The sequence below is a fragment of the Epinephelus fuscoguttatus genome, linkage group LG12 (assembly GCF_011397635.1).
Source record: "Epinephelus fuscoguttatus linkage group LG12, E.fuscoguttatus.final_Chr_v1".
Lineage (NCBI taxonomy): Eukaryota > Metazoa > Chordata > Actinopteri > Perciformes > Serranidae > Epinephelus > Epinephelus fuscoguttatus.
Window position 1 is genome coordinate 30,685,245 of NC_064763.1, and position 26,242 is coordinate 30,711,486.

General features: G+C 42.3%; 1 protein-coding gene across 2 annotated transcripts; it reads left to right on the forward strand.

Annotated features, from left to right (window-relative positions):
• The first annotated feature begins 2,704 nt into the window (after positions 1 to 2,704).
• Positions 2,705 to 26,202, forward strand: taok1b (TAO kinase 1b). 2 transcript variants are annotated; one of them, XM_049592081.1, is made up of 21 exons: positions 2,705 to 3,275; positions 11,024 to 11,279; positions 11,879 to 11,950; positions 12,480 to 12,581; positions 12,686 to 12,731; positions 12,892 to 12,988; positions 13,102 to 13,215; positions 14,082 to 14,173; positions 15,495 to 15,588; positions 15,726 to 15,807; positions 17,084 to 17,251; positions 17,447 to 17,653; positions 18,117 to 18,251; positions 18,433 to 18,669; positions 18,790 to 18,918; positions 19,173 to 19,256; positions 19,358 to 19,477; positions 19,584 to 19,823; positions 19,937 to 20,149; positions 21,305 to 21,487; positions 22,109 to 26,202. In XM_049592081.1, exons 2-21 carry the CDS (start codon positions 11,148 to 11,150, stop codon positions 22,607 to 22,609), a joined length of 3,048 nt encoding a protein of 1,015 aa, XP_049448038.1. In that variant the 5' UTR covers positions 2,705 to 3,275; positions 11,024 to 11,147; the 3' UTR covers positions 22,610 to 26,202. The 2 variants fall into 2 exon arrangements, with proteins under 2 accessions (XP_049448038.1, XP_049448039.1); XM_049592082.1 differs by lacking the exon at positions 2,705 to 3,275 and adding an exon at positions 3,691 to 3,824.
• Positions 26,203 to 26,242: the final 40 nt, after the last annotated feature.

Consider the following 26,242-nt stretch of genomic DNA (forward strand, 5'->3'; position numbering starts at 1 on the left):
AGGAAGAGTGCCAGATTTTGAAGCCAGTTTGGCATAGTGGCCAAACTGTGTAACTACAATGTCCGTGGCCATTATATGGTGCCATTGGGCCCAAAAATAATTTTCGCCATAGAGCAACATTGGATAGAGATGTCTGTAAATTGGTGAATACATTTTTTTTTTGTCACCACCGTCACACAATGACTTCTGTCACTGTTGGGATTTGATCCAATCAGATTCAGTATGAGAACATTCTGAAAATCTTAATCCCCATTCAAGTGGAGGGCTAAACCATAAATTAGCCAGTGCACTTGCTCTGTTGGCCCAAGCATGTGGAAGATCTGAGTAATTTTTTACCTTGAAAGTCCAATTTTTTTTTTTAGCTTCATGTGCCACTGAGCAATGCTCTATTAAGTTCGCTTTGTACATCCATGGTTTGTCTGTTTTGGGCTACCGTAGAAACAACATGGTGGACTCCGTGAATGAGGACCCACTCTGTATTAAGATATAAAAGCTCATGCTTAAGTAATGAAAACACAACAATACTTAGTTGCAGGTGATTATAAACGAACGAAAACATTCTGCCAATTTATCCCCATAAATCCTACACACTGGAACTGTAAATGGAAATCAGCCATCAAAATGTCTGCTGCTGTTATTTTTAACATTCATGTTAACTTTATCTTAAACCTTAAAGTAGAAACGTAGAGAACCAGATCATCAATACTGGCTGTTTTCACTACTGTTTATAATCTGGCTATATGAAGGTCTTACGGTTTTTTCATACATTTAGATTACTAAATGAAAAAAAGATTGTAACACAAAAATAATTGGACAGAGTTACTGAACACAAACAGGAATTGAGTACGTGCAAATTCTGACACCACAAAAAGTAATAGAATCTAATAATAAACCCTGATATTCAAATTTATTCAAAGCTAAAATGAATACTACACATAACCACATTATCTACAGGAAGTTGTATGTAAATCACTGACAGACCAAAGCCTTTACACGTGTGCCCTCATGTGGTAGCTGAGGAAGATAACACAGGCAGTAGTGATAGAGTAGACAGTACTGAGCTCTGTATGTTTCACTACAATACAGGGAATGTCTTGAACTGATGAAACAGACCAACACGAGGAAACCGGTCACAAGGACATCTGTTAGAAATTAAAATTTAATGAACATGATCATTATCTAGACATGCCTCAGAGACTGAACTGCTCTGGTTCTGTCCATTCATAAGGCAACATTTTGAACTCAGTGCACTCTCAGTACCAACAGCACAAGATGCTTGGAGGCCTCTTGCTATTCAGTTAAATGATTTGACTTAGTCTTCTAATGCAGGCATCTATCTGTAAATGTGTGTGTTAAGAGAGCCTATGTGGGACAGATGCTTCTTCAGCGTGTAACATTTGTACACAAGCACAATCATCACAAATATGTCCAGTGAGGGTTTGAAAAAAAACATCAATGGTCATACTCTGGGAATTTTGCATTTACATTACATACACACACAAGTGACTGTGTGTGTATGTGTGGGGGACAGAAAGTTCTGCAGCCTATCCATCCATATCATTTGCTTCAGTGTACTTCTGTGCCTGGATACAGACCACACAGGCAGGACCCGATTCCCATCATCATGACAACAGGGCTACCGAGCAACCAATCAAAGCCCTCTGAGCTCCATCCTGCAAGCTGATTGGTTTCTCAGCCTGCAGCCTGTTGTGGAATGCCCATCTTTAACCTCTCTGCTGCCATGCACATTGCATATATCCTATATTTTCTCTTGTTGCAGATTACAGCTACATGTGTAATCCTCCGAGATGTTGTGTCACGTTTCCACTGACGTCAGGTGTTGTTTTTCGTGCTAGAACTGGAACATCTTGATGAAATGTGTTTCTGTGAATATAGAATAAACAAAGGCTCAGCTACACAAATATAGGCTTCCCTGATGTAGCATGATAAAAAAAAGGGACAGGGTCAGAGATGGAAACATCTATAGCACATCAATGGACTTGTTGTCAAAGTGTTTGGGGACTGAGGTGTTGAACCTCCCTGAAATTATGTAGGGCATTATATGGCATCTGTCCACTTTACTGTCCACATTATATAACCTTGTAATACCAAGTCATGGACTACAAGGTATTGTACACACCACATGCTTATATAGGTTTCTGACAGGTCCATCAGAAGATCTAATCATAGTATTGCAATTGTATTTCAGCACACAGCTAGACTGTTAAATAGAGGAAACATGGTGTGATGCAAAACCCACTGGTCTCATCATACAAGGGTCAATGACTGATGAACTGCACAGTGTGGACAGCCAGTCCTGACATGCTCTGTTGTTGTTCTAGGATATGTAAAACAGCTCTAACATAGTGAGTTAAGGGCAAGCTATTTATAGTAGACACCAGATTAAGACTGAAACTGTTAATCAGGTTAGGAGCTCAGTGACTGAAAGTGCATAAGGCCAAACACACACACACACACACACACACACACACACACATAGAGAGCAATACTTGGTTATCCCCTCCCTGCTCTAAACTGCACCATGTTGTGTTGACAGTCATTATGTGCATGGCCCTCTCCATCCGGACCACACACACCTATGCTTGCAGTCGCTGGATGGCACAGCAGCACCAAACTCAGAGATTAGGGAGGGGGCAACATATGCCCTGTAGGCTACAGCTGGGCAGCGTCAACAAAACTCTCCAAAACTGTCACACGTGTATCCTCGCCTCAGTTAAAGCCTACTGCACCGCTCCGACTCCCTGCTTTTCCAATTTATTTCGCTCCTTGTTTCCCTCACGATGGAAGGGAGGTGATTCTCCTCGCCGCCATTTTTAGAGGAACTGCCTATCGAAGAGAGAAACTTTGCTAGCTACTGCCCGAACGTTAGCGGCTAGCTAGTTGGCCAGTAGCTTGCCTGCCTGCCAGTCCTCTGTGACAGTTAACGCTTGACAGTCGTTAGCCAGGTCAGCTTGCCTCACGTTGATTTAAATTATTCCTGCGGCCGAACAGCATACATGACAAAGACAGCGGTTATTTCTACAGTTAACAGTTTAGCTGGACCTGGAGTCAGTGTGTCCGTCTATTTGGGTAGGGCAAATGTGCGGTTATATTAGCGAATTAGCATTGCTAACTTATTAGCTAGCGAGTTCACACTTTGATTTCTCCCGGACTGCATTGACTGCATCGTCTGTGATTTAGCGTCAGCCAGGGTGACTGGATTAATCAGCCGTTCATACCCCACTTCTCAACCTGTGTGGCTTCATTTCAACCAGGTGAGCTAACTTTAGCTTTCTGCTTACTAACGATGGGTAGTTTTGTTCTCCGGCACACTGCAGTGGATCTCAACAGAGGTTAGCTCGCGAGCTAGCCAGCTAACTAGATGGGTTGCTATTCGACAGCTAACCAAAAGTTGCTGTCACAACTTGTATGGTCTGTCGCATCGACAGATTTTGGTGTGCCTTGCTGGGTTACTCCAGAGCTCCCTTGATAGCATAAGGGTGTTTATTTTGAATGCCAGTGCAACACATCAGCAAATTATATTAATATGCGGGGAGCAGGGCTAGCAAGCTAAATAGTGAGAGGTTTGTTGTAGAGAATGGTAACGGATTGCTTTCCCTAAGAAGCGTTAGCAGGCTACGTTAGCTTGCTAATCCGCTTTATGCAACTATCGTTGCAAGCAGTGCCACTCCCTCGTTTTTGTTTTGTCCACTGTGGCTGTACGTTAAGTGAAACTCGGCTTTGGATGTGTCTGTTTTGGAAGTTTGCTTATCTGTGAGAGACATCGTGAGTCACATACTGTTTGAATAGCTAGCTGTGTGACGGTAGGTGACATTGGTCAAGACTGTTTCTGTGTCTGTCGCACGTCCATGTCCTGGCATTGTGTTTACAAGCAGCATTAGCCGGGAGAGTCTGACAAGTCATTGTGATTATCATTGTGTAAGCGACAAGGAGAGCTCGCATCCATCTGCCGCTGATGGCTGTTTTTGTGCACTGACGTGAGTCGCATTCCTCAGTTTTCTGTGTTGATATTGCGTAACACTGGCTATCACTCAGCAAGCTACTCTTCTGCTTGGCTTATCTGTGACTTCGCCGCTTAACTTATGCATGACACTGTGGATCAGCTACAGAGAGATCCAACACAACACTTTGAATGTGGGTAGATCACGTATAACATTAATGATGTGACAGGTTTACCATTCATATAACCAAAACACGTTGTGCTCTGGTGGGGTGATCTGTCAGATTTGATGTCTAAGGGTTGATGGATGATATACCCAAACACCTACACATGCTGTATGTTAAATGTGCTATATATACTGCCTCTGTTTGTTGAATAAGCACTGCAGTATGAGCAGTCCTCAGTATCTTTGTTGCTGTCTTTACACTGCGATGAACAGACTGTCCATGTTATTAATGCAGCCTCTGGCAGGTACGACTTGTCCTCTTCCTCTGTTATCACAGATTTCTGCTAGGCTGCCCGTCTCTGTTGTCCTATGTTACCTGCAACCTGTGCTGATCTGCACACCTGTCAGTTGTTCATGTATGCGTCTGCATGCTTGTCAAAACAACAGTGCATTCGCAGGCTGGAACAGCTCCCCTTTCTTTACTTCCAAGGACTTGCTGCTAGCTGGTGATGAGAGGTACGCAGCTGTTATTGACTGTGAACATCTCATGTGCATGAGAAAGCCAATGCAAAGTTGTGTTTTCTTGTGTGTCAGTGTTATAACGGGGTGCTGAATATGGGCACACTGCATAATGGATTTAAGTGTCTCCCTGGAAAAATGGATTAGACACTGGAGCAAAGCCTGCCCTGCTTGCTCAAGTCTACAGATCCAAGTCAGTCAATGACAGTCAGCCACTGCAGGACAAGTGCAGTTTCCACAATATGATCCACTGCAGTGCCACCATAACTTTATTTGTGAGTGATTTGAGATATGTAATGTGGTTATGAATGACAGAGTATGGAGCTAATATAGCTTACTGATTGTAATGCTGCAGTGCTTTATTGTATTTAAGCACATGGTTTTAGCTGGCAAAAAAACCCAATGGGTAATCAAATGACAGCGATCCTCAGGTTTGGGCTGTGTCAGTTAACCCAGCTGACAGTGACATGGCATGTCACAGAAATGAGATAATAAAGTTATGGTCCTCCGCCTGAAAAGGAGTTCCGATGCATTTGCTCAGTGTTTTCGATTGAGGCTGTCTGCTGAACAGTTGGAAACCAATCACATATTTGATGAGTCAGACTGAGAGCAAGAAGAAAAAGGGAGGGAGGATAGACACATCTAAAATATTTTTCAGGTGATTTACAGAGGACACATACTGCACAAACAATAAAAAGAATATGCACAATAGTAAGGGTCTGCCATTTTCTGAAATTATAGGATGCATAATAGCTTCTCAATCATTTTTAGAGATTAACTTGAGCTTTAAACAGTCAAAACGATTCTGCCTCAAGTCACTCTTACATAGTTCTTCTTCTGTATGATTTGACAAACCACATCCACTGAGATGACTTTGTAAACTTGCATGTTTAGATGCCTGTATGTCGTCTTGTTGAAGGTGCCACTGTTGTTCAGAGGAAACTTGGTATGCCGTTGATGTTTGGGACATTTATCCCAACAGGAAGAGTGTAAATGGAGCTCTGTGAGTGAAATGGGATGGGTCAAATCCTCTTAGTGTTTGGTCACTCTATTCCTCTCCCCTGTCACCATCATCTTTATAGCACCACAAATCGGGATGTGTTGTTGTTGACATTGGGTAGCTCGAGAGCTTTCACTTCCTCCACTCAGTGAAAGCCACATTCTGTAATCAGTCTCGGGAGCAGGAGCACGGACACCCCACCCTCCATCTTGGGGGATGGAGATGTGGTGTGTGAGCCATTTGAACAACAGCGCACATGTAGGTCATGAAATTAACATTGTGTCTGAACAGACAGCTGTGATGTTGCATCGTGTTTTTACTGGGAATTTGGACGATGATCTTAAACGCAGGGATGCACATGAAGTCAACACCCAAACTCAGCGTATTGGCTGATTTTCAGGCTTGTAAACATGTAAGTTACATTGTTGTCATGAAGTTGCATTGTTACAGTCTTATAAGAAGAGACAAAGAAGTATTTCATGTGGGTCAGTTACATTTGGCTGATACCTTTAATAAAACGCATCAGCTTGCTGCATCCCTACTTTGTTTGAATTATTTAGTAATACAGCATTTAGCATCTTGCCTAAGGACATACTGTAAGTATGTGTATGAAAGTATATATGTAGCATAAATTTTATGTTTAGACGTGTATGTGAAATGAAGCAAATCAAAATGACTACGCTTTTAAGGCCCTGCACACCCACCCAGGTGATATATCAGTTATTCTGGTTGATGAGATTCTTGAGGTTGACATTTAAGGTTGATGCTTTGCTGAGGTCAACTCCATGTACCTAAAGGAATCGTAATGATGCAAGTTGTCCCGCCTCAGCAGGTGCAGCAAAAGGAGAGCCAGGGGGATGTCAGTCAAGTACAGGGTGCACCGAAGATGCGTTAATAACCAAAACAAAAAGCTGTGATTATAGCTAGTCCAAAAAAGACCTGGGACAAGTGGCTATTAATCAAATAAGTGCAACATTGGAGCCTGGTTAAGGATGTTTTATGTAGTTGTTAATGATTTTAAACAGCAAAAAAATTAAAGGAACTGATTGATGGATGTCATAGGCTGGGTGTTAATCAGACTTTCCTTTGTATTCTTCTTTTGTGCATCTTTCCTATATCCTTTCTCTCCGTTTTGATAAATCAGCAGACAGCAGGATTGCTCCAGGGTTGCTCCTCTGTGGCTGACCCCATGCAGCTAAGAGAATTTCACAATGGGGATCAATAAAGTATTTGATTATTTATCATCCCTCTCCATTTCTTTCTCTCTCTCTCTCTCTCTCTCTCTCTCTCTCTCTCTCTCTCTCTGTCTCTTCCTCTCCGTGACACCCCTTGCTACTCAGCTTGGTGCATAGCCGTCTCTTCATTAGGCGTCTTGGTGATTTTTACAGTGAGGAAATCAATTCACATAATACACAAAGAGAGGATCCATTTTCTCGAGCAGTAAAGCAAAACAACTTTCGATGCGTTTCTCGAACACACTGTTCTTTGTGATAATGTGTGTGTGCACGCGTGTCTTGCACATACAGTCCATCTCAGCCAGATACAGTCTTGTGACTTGGTGTTCAGTGCTATTTTATTGTGTGTTTGTGTGTCTGTGCGTGTGCGTGTGTGTGTGTGTGTGTGTGTGTGTGTGTGTGTGTGTGTGTGTGTGTGTGAGAGAGAGAGAGAGAGAGAGAGAGAGAGAGAGAGAGAAAAATACCTGATTGTATTTTAGTTTCCTTTCCTACATACTGTGTTATCTAGTGGAATAGAAATGTACACACACAGAATCCAACTTAAGTTTCATCCAGCTTAATTTTCCTTGGAGTAAAAGAATGAAGTGTTGGTACCTTCCCTTTTCCCATACCTCATAAAGTATGTGTTTTTTTTACTTAACATTATTATCGTAATATTATCAGCTAATAAAACCATTACATTGTTTTTAAAAACTTGACACTTTCTGTCCTGTCACCAAGAAAAACTGCCTCTCTTTCCTTAGCTGATTTTTATCAGTTGGTTATGCTTTTGAGTTATTTCTGTCTCTCCCCATGTTTGTTCCATTACATTTTCCAGTTTGATCAGGAAATAAAAATCAGGAACCAAGATGCTTTTAAATAGAATTTCCTTGTTCATCAGTAAGCCATCCAACATGACCTTTACTGTTGCTACAAAGGTGCTGGGATGGACAAACGTTCAGTCCCCCCCGAGCCATCAATAGATTGCTTGCACAAGTGTGACTCTGAACTAAGTGATCATAATTAGAACTGGTTATAAAACAGTAAAGACAACATTGTCTAAAACATCAAACGGTGGCAACAAAGATAATCCAAAAAGTCAAATAATTGCCACAGTAGTTGGGACTGTGTCTGTATATTTATGGCATTTGTCCTTTTGAGTTTGACATGATGAAGGTCTGAGGGCTGAATCGCAGTAAATAAAGTTATCAACAATAATGCACTGGCGGTGCAAAGTGATTTCAGGAATACACATGAGCAGGGTAAAAAAATATAGCATAAAACTAAAGTTAAATACCTGTTTCGAACAGGTGTAAACAACATCAATTGCTGGATTGCATCACTATAGTCGCTTTAATTGAGCCGAGTTAATGTTAGTAGTGTCACCTTTTCTTGCTATGACAGGTTAAAATGTCTATCAAGGCTATTGAGATCTGGATAAGTAAGATTTACTTAGAAAAAAAAAACATGTAAAGTACAGGAATGAAGACTTTACATATAAGAAAAGAAAAACTGTCTGTCAGTAAAATCCAAAATATGAAGAAGCATATCTCGCACCTAAGTCAACTTTAGTGTACAAAATTTTCATCTGCACACCAGAAATGCAAAATATTCTTTAAAAAAAATCAACTTGGCTCTGTTTGCAATCATTGTCACCTGTATTATTATTGCTAAAATGAAATAAATTCAATTCAGTTAGAAGGCAGCAGGCGTTTAAGAATTGTTAAACAAAACGTACATTATTTTAGACAAAAAAAGATGTAATGGTGTCACATTGTAAAGTACAAATCAGTGTGTGCTGGATCAGGCAAGGTGTGCATAGGAAAGTGCCATCACGTGAGGTGGGAAAAGTCTTTAAAAAGTATGGAAAGCTTTGCCAGTAGAGTATAAATAACATTGTTTTGTTGCTGCTGATGCTCGTGCTCTGCCACTATGTCATGCAGATTTTGGGAGCCGAGACAGTCAGTATTGTCTATGTTAGGAAATTAATCATTTAGAGTACAGCTGCGATTTTACTTTGTCAACACTACTTCTAAGCCCTTGTGCCTTTCACACAAAAATTACCAAAACCTCAGCCCACTGTACATTTACAGTCAAATCTCTCTGTCACACACACAGACACAGACTCAGGGGGTGTGTCTGTTAATATATATTTATTAATGTACACAGTTTACCTTTTCACATGCTGCACATTTGCCTAGTTGTACTTTCTTTTTCTAAATATTCCCAAAGCAGCTCAGTGTATTTGTAGCCTAGTTACTAAGCCGGCACTCCTTGCTTCTCCTTTAACTTTCTATAGGTCTGTCTTCACAGCGCATATTTAAGACCACTGTCCTGCCAGAAAATGAATCAGTGTCCAACATTAAGTCAGATTGGATGCCATGTCGTTACAGCATAAGGCCGGGCTTGCAACTAAAGATGAGAGAAACACCCCATGCCTGAATGTTCACTGTTTTATGCACTGTTGCATTCCTCTGTCCTGCTTCCTGAAAGCAACTGTAAAGTCTAACACTTGACACATTTAGTATCACAGTGCTCATCCTATAATGCTGCAAACATTGAGGCAGAATTAGACAAATTACAAATGACTCTGTTCACTAGAAGTCAACACAGAAACACTGTCTCCCCGCTCGTGTTTCTGAAGTTTGTTCCCGGCAGCAGTTTCTAGCTTTGTTGTCCTGGAGAGCTGTGTGTGTTGGTATACAAGTTTCATTCTTGTGTATTTTTTTTCTTTTTCTCAGTCAGCTGGGTAGCTTTTTCAGCAGGACAAACCTTGTGACATTCAGCCAGCAGTGTGGTTTTGGTACAGCAGGCTCCCAGGCTGTACTGATAACTAGGCTGGCCCAGGCAGGCTAGGTTAACAGTGCTGCAGACCCAAAGATAAAACGAAAAAGAAACAACTATCAGTTTTCCCACTGAGCATTTCTGTAATGATATACATGTGGTGTTGGAGTATGAAGGGGGTTGTCACCAGTTTCTGATTGGCTGAAGACAAGACAAGGTGATGTGGCTGGAAAAAAAGAGGTATTCTCTAAAGCTGCAAGTTGCTGGTTGCATTTTGATTGCACTTCACACACACAGTCGAATTTGCAGCATAAGCCACAATGCACACACACTCAGCATTATGAGTATGTTGTGCAAAATGCGTCACATGCACACCCGTAATCTTACATGCATGTTACACGAATTAACTGGAGCAAAACTGATGCATCCATTTTGGAGGACACAGTAAAATTTGACCGCAGGTCCTCTAATTGATCATCCAATGCAGCTCAAACCTCATTACCGTTGGCCACCTCATAGCAGCGGACATGAAATCGATCCTTGAGCTGGGATATTTGCATTGCCCAGTCATTCCAGTAGCTCACAGACCTGCAATAATTGCTGAAGCAGTCTGAGCCGATACACTTGTGATGACTCTGCAATTAGTAGATTATATTAGGGTCAGCACTTGAAGGTGTGACCACTGGCTAAAATCATTGTGTTTAAGATACTTCAGGAGCCTCTGACCTTTCTGAGGAAACTGTACATGCTCTCTGTAGCCAGTGTGATGCTATGCCATAAAGTGAGGAGTCGGTTACATAGTTTACATATGTTGTTTTTCCCCCATTTCAAAATAAAAATCCTCTCATACATGGCTTAATGAACACTGGGAACATTATGAAGCCAAATATGGTTTTTTTTTAATGTTCGAATGTGGCCAGAATTTGAACATATGAAATCACTGAAGTAAAAAATTACAGGCTGGCTCCAGTCCGGCCAATGCAGAGAGTTGATCTGGAGCCCTGCGGCTTCGCCATCCATTCCTGCAACGCCTGTTTTTCCAGGATATGTATCACAGCATTTTATTTTTGCTTCCTTTTGTAGTGTGTCTTTGTTGTGTGTTGTGGCCGGAATAGATGAAGAGCAGACTTTGATAAAAATGTGACTTTGAGTTCATCGTGTAGATTTAGAGCTGTGTCACAAGTTCAAAGTTGTGCTGCGATTTCCTCGTCTCTTTTCAGAGTCTGGCCATTGACTTTTCTCACTGGTATCTTCAGACTCACATCAGCTGAACAAATGGACTCCTTTTCATACTGTGCTGTGTCGGGCTGTTTTATCTTGTCCTTGCTAACAGTTCTGTCTCTGTCTCTTTGTCTCTGTCATTCCTTCTGTCCATCCAGGTGCCCATGTGGTTCCTTAGGCCCATCCATTACTGCAGATGAATCTTCAGCTGCTTTTGCGTCGCTCAGCACCCAGATAGTCCCATCCCCTTTGCGTGGGTGATAAGGGACTACATTAACCAGGATGCCCTCCTCTGTAAGGGCAGGGAGCCTGAAGGATCCGGAGGTGGCTGAGCTTTTCTTCAAAGAAGACCCAGAGAAGCTTTTCTCTGACCTCCGAGAGATCGGCCATGGCAGCTTCGGCGCGGTCTACTTTGTACGGCAACCACATCTTCACACTGACTCACACAGAAGAGGAATGCGTTTAATAAATTTATTATAGACGTTAATCAGGGATATGATCTGTTACATACAGGAAAGCTGAACGACCCTATACAGTACTGTGGTGGAGTTAAAGTGGTCAACGTTGTGATCCCAATTTTTCTCTATATCTGAGCTGCTGTATTCAATTCTGTGAATAACATAGCAAGTCAGGGCTATTTAACTGACCTATTAAATAGCAATTCATTTAAATACAGCTTAAATCATGTGTTTCACAATTGTGAATAGTCAAGCTAAAGAGTGAAGCTGCCCGATCCTCAATCAAGAAGAGCAACAATTTCAACAGAAGTTATTTTTACCAGCACACAGTATAGTTGAATAGCACCAAGGTACAACGGAGTGACTCACTGTAGCTTTCTGATCTGACTTTCGTTCGCGAACGCTGCACACAGCGTGGTTAAAAAAGGTACAAGAGGTCTTGAAAAACCACATCCTCGATGAGAGAAGATGGACAGAGAATCAGATGTACTGTATGTTGTGGCTGAAAAATGCACTGATGATGTGTGTTTCTGACGATCTGCTTGTGTTTCCCAGGCACGGGATATACGCACAAATGAGGTGGTGGCAATTAAAAAGATGTCCTACAGTGGCAAACAGTCTAATGAGGTGAGACGAGATTGATTGTGTTTATATAATAGTTGATACCTGAGCCATAAACATTTTCACACAGTACGGGAAGAATTCTAATCATTAGCCATGAACTCTTTACTCTTATTCCTCAATTAAACGTGGCCTTTTAAAAATATTTTTAATGTATCAAAGCAGGACTTCTGTGCACTTAGATGCACCTCACATCATTGTAGCTGCTCTTTATGTTCTGATAGTACAAGATCTTTAAATATAGCCTATGTCTATCTAACTCATGTTTGCAACACATCATGAATGCTGATATCATCATTGAATATTCATGTAACACAGTGAAAGGTCACCCTTGTGTGCTCACTTTCACTGTCATCGTCCCAGATGGAGTTCACTCTGCTCATGATTACAGATTAACTATATTCAGATTAAACTTTATCTGTAAAGAGAGCTGAAAGACAATCTTCTCCACACACACATACGGTCACTTCTAACACATAAGTCAAGCATTGCGTCGCCTGTCTTGCTTTTAAGTCCCTTCTTTTCCCACCAACAGAAATGGCAGGACATTATAAAGGAGGTGAAGTTCCTCCAGAGGATCCGGCACCCAAACAGTATAGAATACAAAGGTTGTTACCTCCGTGAGCACACAGCATGGGTAAGTCGCCCGTTTACATGCCCAGAATTAGATGATCTCATTCTGCAGTGTTTAAGGGTGTCCGTCTGTACATTGTTATTCTCGACTCTATCTCTTGTTTACAGCTGGTGATGGAGTACTGTCTCGGCTCAGCCTCCGATCTGCTAGAAGGTGAGTAGGTGTCTCTTCTTCTCTTCGTGTGTGTGTCTGTGTCAAGCAGACCCGACCCCTCCACAAAAGAAGAGATATAGGACTGGCTATGTGAGCTCACAGAGAAGAAACCTGAAGCTTTATCAGCTGATTAATGTTCCTGTTTTTTTTCCTCCTCCAGTTCATAAAAAACCTTTACAAGAAGTCGAGATAGCTGCCATTACACATGGTGCTCTACAGGGGCTGGCCTACCTTCATTCCCACAATATGATCCACAGGTGAGGGGAAATTAACATCACATGTATTTTGTGTGTTTTATTTTATAAGAAGCTTCTGTAAACACTGCACCCCCTTCCCTACGCTCACACATACGTGTATTTTTCTCTCTCAGGGATGTGAAGGCAGGTAACATTCTACTGACTGAGCCTGGGCAGGTCAAACTGGCAGACTTTGGCTCCGCCTCCATTGCCTCACCTGCCAACTCCTTTGTGGGAACGCCATATTGGTAGGTGGAAAGTGAAGGGGTTTTTTTTGCATATGTGTTAAATGCTTACCTTATGAGCATTCTACAATCGAGTGTCCCCTTAAGAAGCATTGGTTTATGAAATTAATTGTACTGTAAAAAGTATTTCACACACAAGTAAAAAGGTGCTGACTTAATGAAATGCCTTTCTGCTGTGATTGTTGCAGATAATGTGTTTAGGACTGGTGCATAAAAATAACAGTGCTTTTTAAGTATTTATGCTACTGAGGAAGTACTTAGATAATTAATGAAAAACAGAATTATTTAATTCCAAAGAGTAAAGTGACAGTGCCTTTTAGTTTGGAGATTAATAATGATAAAAGTGAACAGCTACTTCAGCTGCAACCAGCAGCTTTATAGCTCGCTTTATTGGTCTGTTGGTTGGTCGGTACAAAATTTCCCCACCCTTTGGCAGACACTGTTTTTGCCCCAGGAGGCCGAAATTTGACATGGAGGTCAAGTGTGTGTGTGTCTGTTTGGGAAGGTGTGTGTTTGTGCTCATGACAGTTGGCTAAAAGGCGGGGTGGCAATGGGAGGGACCTATCGCAGAAAGGCACATAACTTCCAAATGGATTCTCAGACGTGCCCAAGATTTAGTGGGAACACTGGTCATGAGCCTGAGGACAGCTGATTAACTTGTCATGCCAATTGGCAAAAAGGGGCAACTTGTGGAGACATGCACGTACAGGGTCACAGCTATTGCAAATTCACGCTTGACTCACATTTTAAGATTAAAGAGTGTGATTGTCTTTGAAAGTCGTCTCTCTTTTTTAAATGACTGCTAACCTCATTTTTTGTGATTTTCTCTTTCCTACCTTCACTTAATCTTTCTCCTCCGTTTCCTCCAGGATGGCCCCAGAGGTGATTCTAGCTATGGACGAGGGCCAGTATGATGGGAAGGTGGATATCTGGTCTTTAGGGATCACCTGTATAGAATTAGGTAGGTGACAGTATGTGGGTATTTTGAATACACAAATTGGAAGATTTTTTTTTTATTGTAAAATAATCTAATGAAAATATATTATTTTGGCTTTTGTTTAAAATACATTCTTAAAAATGTCAAAACATGTCTGATGTTACACGAAATATTTTCATTATGTAATTTGTAATTTAAAATCTATTCTTAGTGATCATTGAATCATCACCTGTATTATGTGATACACGTTGGCATATGCATAATTCCCCAAATAATTGTATACATTTAATATTTTTTCATCAATAAATGAAATTGTCATCAAAAATGATCAGTTTAATGCAACTGCTTTACTGTCTTAGTGTTACTGCATGATGACAAAGTGGTTTGCCATGACTTCAGTAATGGGTTCTAAACATTTAGCATCAAAATCAGAAATACTTCATTGATCCTCAAGAGGAATGAGGGTGATTCATTACAGTCACTCCGATGTAAGGAACCACTGTCTTATGGCGTAGCATACTGGAGTAAGAGCCTGTTATTGTACTATATAGACCTACCTATTTTAATCTACTGATATAAAGTAAATGAAAATGTGTTGGTAAAATTGCATGGGAGCCCTGATGTAAACTTGGTACAAAGTGTACTTAATGCACAATCTGTGGTCCAAATGATACCAAATCATAGCCTACAATCTGTTTTAAACACAGGATTTGATTAACAGGTCTTTGAGGACAGGGACATGTGGCAATAACTATATCTACTTAGGTAATGTTGATTATTGATTTGTTTGACCGATTTGGTTTTAATTTAAAGGTTAACTATGCAGGAATTATCAATAACTGTTTGTAAACTGTATCACCAGTGAAAGTGAAAGCCAATCCCAGCTGTGCCACCTGTTGTTTCCTGTAGCATTTTCATTTGTTTCGGGGCTGTGTCTGCCATTTTCGTAGCTTCCTTGTGGACGCATGCTGCTTACAACCTGGCCTGGCTACCGTTTTATAATGTCCCAACCTCACCTGTGCACTCTGCCCAGCAACGTTCCAAACATAGCAAAATAAAAATAAATTCAGAAAATACAGACAGAGGGCAGAGTGTCTGCAGCTAGATAAACCCCCACACTCCTCTAGTGGTACATAAGTTGGTGATTGAGAGGCATAGTTTACTTTTTAAGGTTCAGTTAAATCATTAATGGTTATGAATTTGGCAGTAAAACAGCCCTGTCATTTGAGGTACAGACAGTTGTGAAAGGCAAAACATTTTTCATGTGAAACTTATATATGTGAATTAATCTGTAACTGAAAAAGAGGGAGTACATAATAACTGAGTGTTGTCATGTCTTTTCCAGCTGAGAGGAAGCCTCCCTTGTTTAACATGAATGCAATGAGTGCCTTATACCACATAGCGCAGAATGAGAGCCCCACACTGCAATCCAGTGAATGGTGAGACGCCACACTCACATATACACGAGCACATGTGCAGTATGTTCTATGTTTTGCACCTAAAATGACGATGCTTACTTTTGATAAAAGCTGTCGTTATCGGTGTGTGACCCTCTATCATGTCATCTGTGTTTCAGGACGGAGTACTTTAGAAACTTTATCGATTCTTGCCTTCAGAAAATCCCCCAGGACAGACCACACTCTGACGACATGCTAGGTGTAAGTGCACGCACATACTCACGACAGTATTGGTTGCCAGTTTTCCATTGGCAGCCATTTTGAGAATCTGGCAACCAATTTTTGGCTTTTATTTGCCATCAGTGGCATCCACTTTTTAAGATATTAAAAATAGAGACTGCAAACAGCAAAATAAGTGTTTTGTTTTTTTTAAATAGTTGTTGCATTAGTGATATTTAAATATGGCCGTTACTGTCGTAACTGAAACCAGTCTGCCAACCCTTTTTTTTCCAAAGTTAGTGTTGAGCCCTGATACTGTACGCTACTGTGCAGAACCAGAGAGCAGGGTCAGTGTGTTAAGATGGGAGATTGACAAAGCCCCCTGGTGATAAATCTCTCTCTGATGTTTGCGCTCTGTTCTGTCCCCCATAAGCTTCTATTTTGATCACTAATCCTCTACTTCCGGATGCACACACAAACACACACACCCAGAACATGTACAGACACACAGCTCGGTTTTGTAGAAAGAACACAGATGTAATTACTGTAGAGATGCGACTTCTACATCCATCGTTAAGTAACTGAGCAGCTGTCACTTAGCCCGCTAATGGACTCACTATTGCTAATGGAAGTTGTCCTTAGGGGTATGGAAGCACTGCACACTGTGTTTCTTTTTTAAATGTCAAGTTCCAAAACATCACTTGTTTTTAAACAAAATGAAAAGTGTGACCATGTTCTTTTTAACCGCATCTCAATGTAATCTTCTTCAGTTCGACTGTGTTTGTCAGCTCGGATTTTTGATTTTGTCAGTTTTGACAACTGGTCATCATCTGTGTGACCCACTATACTTACAGTCTGCATTTATCATAGAGCCTGACAAATATTAAAATGTTAAATAAGCTGCCATAAATACAAAGTGCAAGCTGTCTAGTTCAACACAGGCTTTTCTTTCTGCAGAACCATCCATCCACCTCATTAAATTCAGGTCTCTAAGCAGAGTGCTGAAGCTAATAGCTAATTCAGCACACTGAGCTAACCAGAAGGTTCCTTATTGGGATATTGAACATTTTTCCACTCATTAAGTTTGTCCAATTTATGGCACAAAACAACTTCACATGTTAATCTCCTCATAAGCTCTCAGTCATTCCAGTAATGCATTAAGTGTTGGGAACAGTTTTCTCATGGTCATTTTGCTGCACCCTCTCTTCTTCTGCAGCTTCACTTAAACAGTCCCATATTTCCAGTTACCATCAGCTGAGAAAGGCAGACCATTTTACATCTGAAACTGTCTTTTCATCCCTGTCAACCTTCCCTCCAGCATGCGTTTCTGCAGCGTGAACGTCCAGACTCTGTGCTGATGGATCTCATTCAGAGGACCAAGGATGCAGTGCGAGAGCTGGACAACCTGCAGTACCGCAAGATGAAGAAGATCCTCCTTCAGGAGGCCCACAATGGCCCCACAGCAGAAGCCCAGGATGGAGACGAGGTGTGTGGATGTTTGTATGTTAAACAGTGGTGCAGAATACGATTTGTTTTTTCTGTTTTTTGACACATTTGATCGTGCAGAGAAAATAACCAAGCATGCACTGGTTTGTATGCATGTCTGTCTGTGTCTCTTGGTCTCTCTTTCTCTCTCTTTCCCTCGCTGTCTTTCTCTGTGCTCTGTCCCCTCTCTCTCCAGGAGCTGGAGCCGGGCGGAGGTCGGACAGGAACAGTGAACAGTGTCGGCAGTAATCAGTCCATCCCCAGCATGTCCATCAGCGCCAGCTCCCAGAGCAGCTCTGTCAACAGTCTGAATGAGGCGGCCCAGGACAGCCGCAGTGAGCTGGACCTGATGGAGGGAGACCACACTGTCATGTCCAACAGCTCTGTCATACACCTCAAACCGGTGGGTGAAGTGACACAGCCTCACACCTGTGCAGAGGAAGTACGAAGCTTTATTTTCATCATTGATTAAAGGGGCACCCAACTGATTTTACACATGAAGCCTCTATTTATCTGTCTCTTACGGTCACCAAACATGACCAGAAACATGTTGATGGATTGGAAGTTTGAGTTTAAAAAACACACACAATTTTCAATGATCTGGTTTCCTCCAGTTTCTCATTATAATGTGCTTTCCCAAAAGTTAAAGAAAAGTTTCAAAAATTAATTTGTAAAATGTGTGGAATCCTGTTTATTGCTGTTTATGTGGCACTTTGGAGCACAAGGTGGTTTCTGATTCTGTTCTGCTCTGTCTGGATCCCTTTCTTGCTTTATCCCAAACGTTCCCATGCCCCCAGTGCTTCCTTTTTTGTTTGTTAAATCCCACAACAAAATAGTATTTCAATTCCGCTGCCTCATGTCTCCAGGAGGAAGAGGAGAGTTTCTCTGGGGATCAGGCAGCCAGCAGTCAACCCTCTGAGCCCCAGCCAACACCACCTCAGGCCCCGAGGAAGCACTACCGCAACAGAGAGCACTTTGCCACCATACGCACAGCGTCACTCGTGAGAACGCACTTGCTTACTCCTCCATGCATCTCACTTATGTGTTAGTGGTTGTTTAACAGCCAGATATTTTGTGCTTTGTGTCTCCATTAAACAAACTCCTTCAACATTGCTGTAATACGTCCAATAATCTGATTCTAAATGAACTGCGCTGATTGTCTGTGGCGTCCACGTCTTTCAGGTGACCCGTGAGATGCAGGAACACGAGCAGGACTCTGAGCTGCGGGAGCAGATGTCGGGATACAAGCGCATGAGGCGGCAACATCAGAAGCACCTGATGGGCTTGGAGAACAAGCTGAAAGGGGAGATGGATGAGCACAGGCTGAGGCTGGACAAAGAGCTGGAGAGTCAGAGGAACAACTTCACTCAGGAGATGGAGAAGCTGCTGAAGAAACACCAGGCAGCCCTTGACAAAGATGTATGTGGACACAAGAACAATACAGTGCCCTACTGATCCTGTGACACTCAACTATTACTATTTTCAAAGCATATTTCTACAACTTAACCAAGTGCTTTTTTGTCTCCTACTCAATATTAGCTGAAGACGTTTACCAACGATGAAAAGAAGTTCCAGCAGCACATCCAGGTGCAGCAGAAGAAGGAGCTCAGCAGCTTCCTGGAGTCACAGAAGAGGGAGTATAAACTGCGCAAGGAGCAGCTCAAAGAGGTAACACACTGGCACCGCACACATCTCCAACACAACCTGTGAGGATTTGTCTATAGCGTACCCCAAAACTAAACATACATAATTAAGTGAGCGGAGCACCTGTGTGTTTAATTTGACTGCTGCTGTTGATTTAATAACAAAAAATGCAAGAAGAACATTTGCGAGTATTCACACCATCCTGACAAACTGTAATATCCATTAAGCCCCATAATGCCAATGCCTTGACATACTGAAATAAAACACCTGTGTGGCAGGAACTGAGCGAGAACCAGTCAACTCCTAAGAAGGAGAAGCAGGAGTGGCTGTCCAAGCAGAAGGAGAACATCCAGCACTTCCAGGTCAGGATCTCTCAGACAATATGTACACATACATACACAGGCCTGGCAGTAAATTCACACAGTCTGTAGAATCTGTGACAGTAACAAAACCTGATTCCCAGGCGGAGGAGGAGGCCAACCTGCTGAGGAGACAGAGGCAGTACCTGGAGCTAGAGTGTCGAAGGTTTAAACGCAGGATCCTCATCGCCAGACACAATGTGGAGCAGGATCTGGCCAGAGAGGTACTTAGTCGCACAGAGAGAGCCAGACACAATGACCCACTCTTATGTTTCTGATTGATTTTACTTAATTGATCGCTGTCACTCAACATTTCCTCCTCTTTTTCAGGAGTTGAACAAAAGGCAGACACAGAAGGACCTGGAGCATGCCATGCTGCTCAGACATCACGAGTCGATGCAGGAGCTGGAGTTTAGGCACCTGGGGACAATCCAGAAGGCGCGGGCAGAGCTGATCCGGACCCAGCACCAGACAGAACTCACCAACCAGCTGGAGTACAATAAAAGGAGGGAGAGGGAGCTGAGGCGCAAGCATGTCATGGAGGTCCGACAGCAGCCCAAGAGCCTCAAGGTACAAAGTCCCATGGAGGGTTTTTAGTTTTTCCCTTGGATGCAGTTCTTTAACTGACCCCAACACACACACTCACTCAACATTTTCATTTCTTTTCCTTCTGTCTTCATCAGTCTAAAGAGCTTCAGATCAAGAAGCAGTTCCAGGAGACTTGTAAAACTCAGACCAGGCAGTACAAGGCCCTCAGGAACCATCTGCTGGAGACCACGCCCAAGTCCGATCACAAGGCCGTGCTCAAGAGACTGAAGGAGGAGCAGACCAGAAAGCTGGCCATCCTGGCCGAGCAGTACGACCACTCCATCAATGAAATGCTCTCCACGCAGGCTGTGAGTACCCGAAGAGAGGGCCAGATGAGGTTATGAAACATAAATACAAAAATGTCTTCATGTAGTGTAGTTTTAAACTCACTGTTGATTAGGGCTGAAATTTCTCACTACTACCAGTGCAAATACAGTACCTGATTCCAAAACACAAATTGTTTCTACCTCACATGAAGGAACTTAACCGTTAGCTAAGTTGACTGACAGCAACATTAGTAGATTACAGAGTTCAGTTTACCTGTAAAAAAAAAAAAAAAAATCTACAAAGTCAAACATTAACAATATTAACGCAAGCTGCACTTTAATTTTAATCACTAAATAATGCAAATTTAATATTAAACATACCTTCAGCACACAGTTCTTGTCACTCCCAGAGTCCAGCTGATGCAGGGGCGTATTAAAGAAAAAAGGGGCGGAGTAATGGCAGGAGAAATGACCCAGTGGCAGTCAAAACAAACCAGTCACATGTGTACTGAGTCATCAGGTCAGCTATATGAACCAATATTTGGGTCATTATTCATTCGTCATCAGAAAATAACCCAAGAGAATGACCCAAAGCCCACATAGACTGAAACTGGGTTTATAAATTGACCCAGTATTTTTTTTCTGTGTAGAAATATTTTTCTACAAAACCCTTTTATAACAAAGGAAGCTAAGTTTATCAAATGTGTCAATATTGATTTTGTCTGAACACAAAACAGTCGTTCAGGACTGCCAAAAAATGAGCAAAATTATCATTTAAATCTGGGAATATCACATTTAAGACAGGGCTGCACAATGTAATGTTATTTCACATCATTGTAATGCGAACTCAGAGATTTTTTAATTACTTGAATAAGTTTTAAATTTATCAGAAGAGAACTGCACTCAGCTATCAGTCTGTTTTGATTTGTGCCTTTTGTGTTAAGTTCAATTAAAAAAAAATGTCTTAAGCATTTTGTTGTGTTTAAGGTGTTTAAGCAGTGCACTGAAAGGTAGGACTAAGTACACTTACACATCTGTGTATTTACCACAAGTAATATCATCATTGCAGTGTTCAACAACATTATCACTTATTGCATGTTTTCACTGACACTGGATCAAAAACAATCACCAACAGAGAAAGACTTTGTATCTTTTTCTCTGTCTCTTTGTCTTTCTCTTTTATATACCTGCCCTCAGCTGAGGTTAGACGAGGCTCAAGAGGGGGAGTGTCAGGTTCTGAGGATGCAGCTGCAGCAGGAGCTGGAGCTCCTCAACGCGTACCAGAGCAAGATCAAGATGCAAACAGACGCTCAGCACGACAAGGAGAGGAGGGAGCTGGAGCAGAGGGTCTCTCTGCGGAGGGCTCTGCTGGAGCAGAAGGTAAAGAAGGCCCCGCACTTTGTCTGGATATGTGTCAGTATAATTGGGAGTGACAGCAGACACTAAAGCTGTGTTGTGAATTTTGTTTATGGGACTACCGTTTTATTGTTCTCAACATACGGTGTCTGAATAACGATTTGTATATTAATCACTCACCCTGTCTTACAGTAAATTAGTGCAGAAAAACTTTTTCTTGCATGCCTCCAGTGAACCCAGAGTCCAAAAACTGAGACAATTCTTGATGAAATGATGTCATAGGTGACCATGTTTAATAACAGCAAAACTATATCAAAACATCAATTTCCAAACTGTCACACAACTCATGCACTATAATGCAACTCTCATTTATCCAGCTGTATGTTCAGCGCCTCACAAACAGACGTCCCTCTCTGATAAGGAACTGCACAGAAAGTGAAACTTATCTGTGCTTTGTCCAAAGCCAGACTCCATTGACAAAAACAGTAATGAACACAGGAGCTGCTGGTCTCGATGTGTTAGTTTGTTTGTGTTACTGTGAGATGAATGAAAGTCACACAGCAGAGAAGGCCAGCAGCTCCTATGACTTTACTTTCACTTGGCGTTTATGTTGAGCTCATTTGTTTGCTGTGTTTATCTCCGCAGATTGAGGAGGAAATGCTCGCGCTGCAGAATGAGCGCCTGGAGCGAATCCGCTCACTGCTGGAGCGCCAGGCCCGAGAGATCGAGGCTTTTGACTCGGAGTCCATGCGGCTGGGCTTCAGCAACATGGTGCTCACTAACCTGGCCCCCGACTCCCAGGGAGGCTGGGGGGGAGGGGGTGGAGGTGGCCAGGGGGCTCAGGGGGGAGGCCACTGGCCCGGAGGAGGTGGAGGAGGCGGCCACCATAGTCATCACCACCAGGGGGGCGCCAGCTCGCAGCAGCCCTGGGGTCACCCCATGCTGGCTGGGGGCCCGCCACCCTGGAGCCTCCACCACCCTGGAGGAGGGAATCAGAGAGGGAGCTCAGGAGGCGCAGGTGGGGTGAGGAACAGCCCGCAGGCTATGAGGAGGACGTCATCAGGGGGGAGGAATGAACAGGGCATGAGCAGGAGTGCCAGCATCACCTCTCAGATCTCCAACGGATCCCACCTGTCATACACCTAGAAACACACACACACACACACACACACGAGCGACACGATAATGGTCTTAAAGTCACATTATTGTGCACCAAGGTGACACTACACAGACACACATCATGCATGCACCACACATGCGTCACACACACACACGTTATTTCCCACAGTACGTCTGACACGCACTGCACAGTACTGGGTTTCCCTCGACCCAGTTCCTCTCCCATCACCACTGCACTCTTACATCAGTGTACTGCTAGCAGCAGTCTGTGGAAACCCAAAAGTCTCCAGACTAATCCAGGATGGCTGAGGGCCATATACAGTATGCCACAGTGCAATAGTGTCATTTTTACTGTAGCCTACAGCGCTATTTTATGTGTTTTGCCATGTTAGTCTCTGTTGCCATAGAGCCGAAGTAGTATATTCATATTATCTACCATGGAGTTTATTATCAAGAGATTGTGTGCAGTATGCTGTTTTAAACAGACGTGGGGTAAATCTGAGGCTTTCAGATGTTTCGGTAGCACAATGAGGTGCATTATGGGAAGATTTGCATTCAGTGCAGTTTTATAAAATGTGGAAAAATGTGTTTGAGATTTAAGCACAGAAATCTTACTGACAGAAGGTTTAATGAGATTATTGTTGATGTGCAGTTACAGACAGATGAGAAGGTGGCAGGTGATGTAGAGGCCTGACGTAAGATTGAAGAATAGTTTCAGAACATGAAGGAACATGAAAAGAGATCGAAGGTTGTTGTAAGTGAGCACCAGTGGGTGTCTCTGGCTTTATGGTAGTAGCACAGGGACACCCAAGGGTCATTAATGGCTAAAAGTATGCAATCTTTCATTCCAGCCTGAGTGACTTAACTGAGAAGCTTATCCTCTAGCAGAGAGGAAATCTGTGCAGTGTTTTACTGGAATGACTAGCTAGGAGTTATTGTGTATAGTGAGCAGGGCTGCAGAGATGCCAAAGGTAAAGGGTGCAGAGTCAGATTTGTCGTTATAATTATCCATGCCAACATACTGTCAATATATTCAATGAGATTGTGCCAGTGGAAGTTCAGGTTAAAACTACGCGGCCAAGTTAGATGTCGCTGGATTGGAGGAGAGATGGGGAGTCATTTCTCACGTACGCTTAGCCTCGTTTGCTCTGCTGTTGGGTTTCCACAGACCGCTGCCCTACTCTTCACTCCTGCCTGCTCAGTGGACGGCCAGTGTGAGGGATACTGGAGCCTTATTAGTCCACAGCCCTCACGACAGGGACGGGTTTTCAGCAGCACCTAACCTCTACTTGAACAGTATTGAAACTAGTGGTCACTCCTCACTTGTTTGCAGTCATGTTCCGGTCTAATCTGGCACTGTGTCAGTCCGTGAAAGCGACGCACTACGCCATTAAAAACAAAACGTTCTCTGACAAATTGAACCATGCCTGTTGGCCTACCTCAAGGGCACTCGAGCAGAGCTTCACCACAGGGTGTCATGGTATGACAACGACTTGCACTTTGGCACAGGCCTTCAAACACACTAAATGTTAATCAGATTTACACACACACACACATACATGATTGATTTTTATTCCCCAGTCAAACAGTAGGTCCTTGTGCACACATGGTTGATGAGTGCATGTACAGTGGGTTGTGAAAATGGAATTGGGACATAAAAAATTAGAAGAACACAACAGCATTTGTGTCAGGGCAACAATATCCATCTCAGTGGCCTATGTGTTTTTAGTTAAAAAAAAAACAAAAAACTCGATGAACATAGGGTGTGAGAGGAGTTTCTTCAGCACTCTGCTGGTTGGTGACTGCTGAATGTTTCGTTGGATGGATGGGCGGTGATGCTGTGATCTCCGCTGCCATGCCCCTGCAGCCTTCCCTGATCTGACACCCCGCTCTGTCTCACCCCCAGTGACCCCCGACGTCATGTTGTGACCACGACCTCCCTGATCCCCCCCCCCAACTTTGTCTCCTCCCCTTCTGAGCCTGGTGTGACTTCACCCCATCCCTGATCTATCTGGGAAGAGCTCTTTAAGTAAAGGAAAGGAAGAAAAATATATATATAAATGTATTATTATATAAATCTATAAAAAAAGGATTATAGAGATAAAGGCGGGAGTCTTATTGAGAAATGCAGAGATTATGCATTATATGATTATCAGAGGTGGAATGTACAGGAAACCTGTTAATATTGTATATTTTGAATTTGAAAATATGGAAATCTAATTGACAAATCAAAGGCAAATTAACTAGTTGTGATGCGGACACAGTGACGTGGTTTTAGACCAGCGGTATTCAAACGAACGTTCGATTCACAGCCGCTGGGGTTTTCACTGTCTTACTTGCAGCTGCGAGTTCTGAAACTTGTTACAGATATTCTGTTGTGAATGATAACAACACAACTCTAGGTCAGATTGCCTCGAGCAAATGGCAACATTTTTTGTTTAATGCTGAATGGAGATGATTTTGCACATAATTTGAATCTAGTTAGGTGTAGCCTTTGCCTTAGCGACGGCTATATTTTACTGACATTACGATACCCAGTGTAGAAGATTCAACCTATTTAAGTTTTCTCATTGTTTTTAGAAGACTTGGGCCTAAATTTGAGGTTATAATAACATAGAGAAAAGAGAGAATTGTCTTTAAAGAATTCAGAAATATTTGGCTGCATAAACAATACTTAGTGTACTCCACAACCACAACTCTTGCACAAGACAGTGAAAATATATCTGATCTCTACAAAGGGTTACTCTTAGGTGTTGTGGGGTCCACAAATATAATTGGGACGTGCCCTCTTCTGTTGTGGTTACACACAAAGCATTTTCACACTGCACTTAAGTATTTGCCTTTTTTTAAAATCTTGCCACCCTACACTCAGAATTTATAATCCTGTTTTACTTGGCTCAGTTCTGAAAACAGAAAAAAAAAGCAGAATGTGGTGGTTCCAGTTTTCTCTTCAGCCAGTATGCCATTGTACCCGACATCTTTTACCAACCCCTTTTTCCAGTTCTGTAGTGTTTTATTTCTTTTAATGCCAGAGAGGGTCATTTTATTTCCCAGATGATGTCTGCACAGGGCCAAACGAGCAGCAGATTTTTAGACCTCGTCTCTTGTGTTTACTAGAACTCCCAGGTGTTTTGCGATGCAGTCGGGGCAGAGTCTAGCTTTAGACCTTGGTCACTCTGAACTGGATCAGTTGCACTGATTGCACAAGTGATTGACCAGATTAAAGAGTCTACTGTGATGCCCCCCCTTCGGTGTCGCTGAGGGGCGGCTGCCATTGGCTGAAAGTAGGCGGGAGGCAGGGTTACGTCTCTGTACAGTCTGTTTATCAGTATTCCCTTTATCTCTCCTGTCATTTGGTGGATCTTGCTGTTTTATTCTCCGTAGTCCAGAGACCTGTATTAAACTGTATTAAATTGTATAGATTGTGCAAAAAGCTGAATGTCGCATAGCAGAAGAGAAAAGCTATTCCTTACAGATGACAAAGTGATTTAAAATGTATAAAAGAAATTGAGAAACAAAGTTTAGGGGATAAATGTAATATTTTGTTTGTAATTACTATTTTTTGTTGGAAGAGGGCTACTGGATAAAGAATCATCTGTAATAAAGTAATTTTAATATTTCTTTGTCCCATGGTGTTTTTGTGTGTGAGGAGCATGACAG

Bases quoted from the DNA above. Each gene is read 5' to 3' on its own strand.
- taok1b (XM_049592081.1), top strand. From the start codon at position 11,148: ATGCCCTCCTCTGTAAGGGCAGGGAGCCTGAAGGATCCGGAGGTGGCT. The intron at 15,808-17,083 runs GTAAGTGCACGC...CCTTCCCTCCAG, and splicing joins ACTCTGACGACATGCTAGGT to CATGCGTTTCTGCAGCGTGA. The intron at 19,478-19,583 runs GTACTTAGTCGC...CCTCTTTTTCAG, and splicing joins AGCAGGATCTGGCCAGAGAG to GAGTTGAACAAAAGGCAGAC.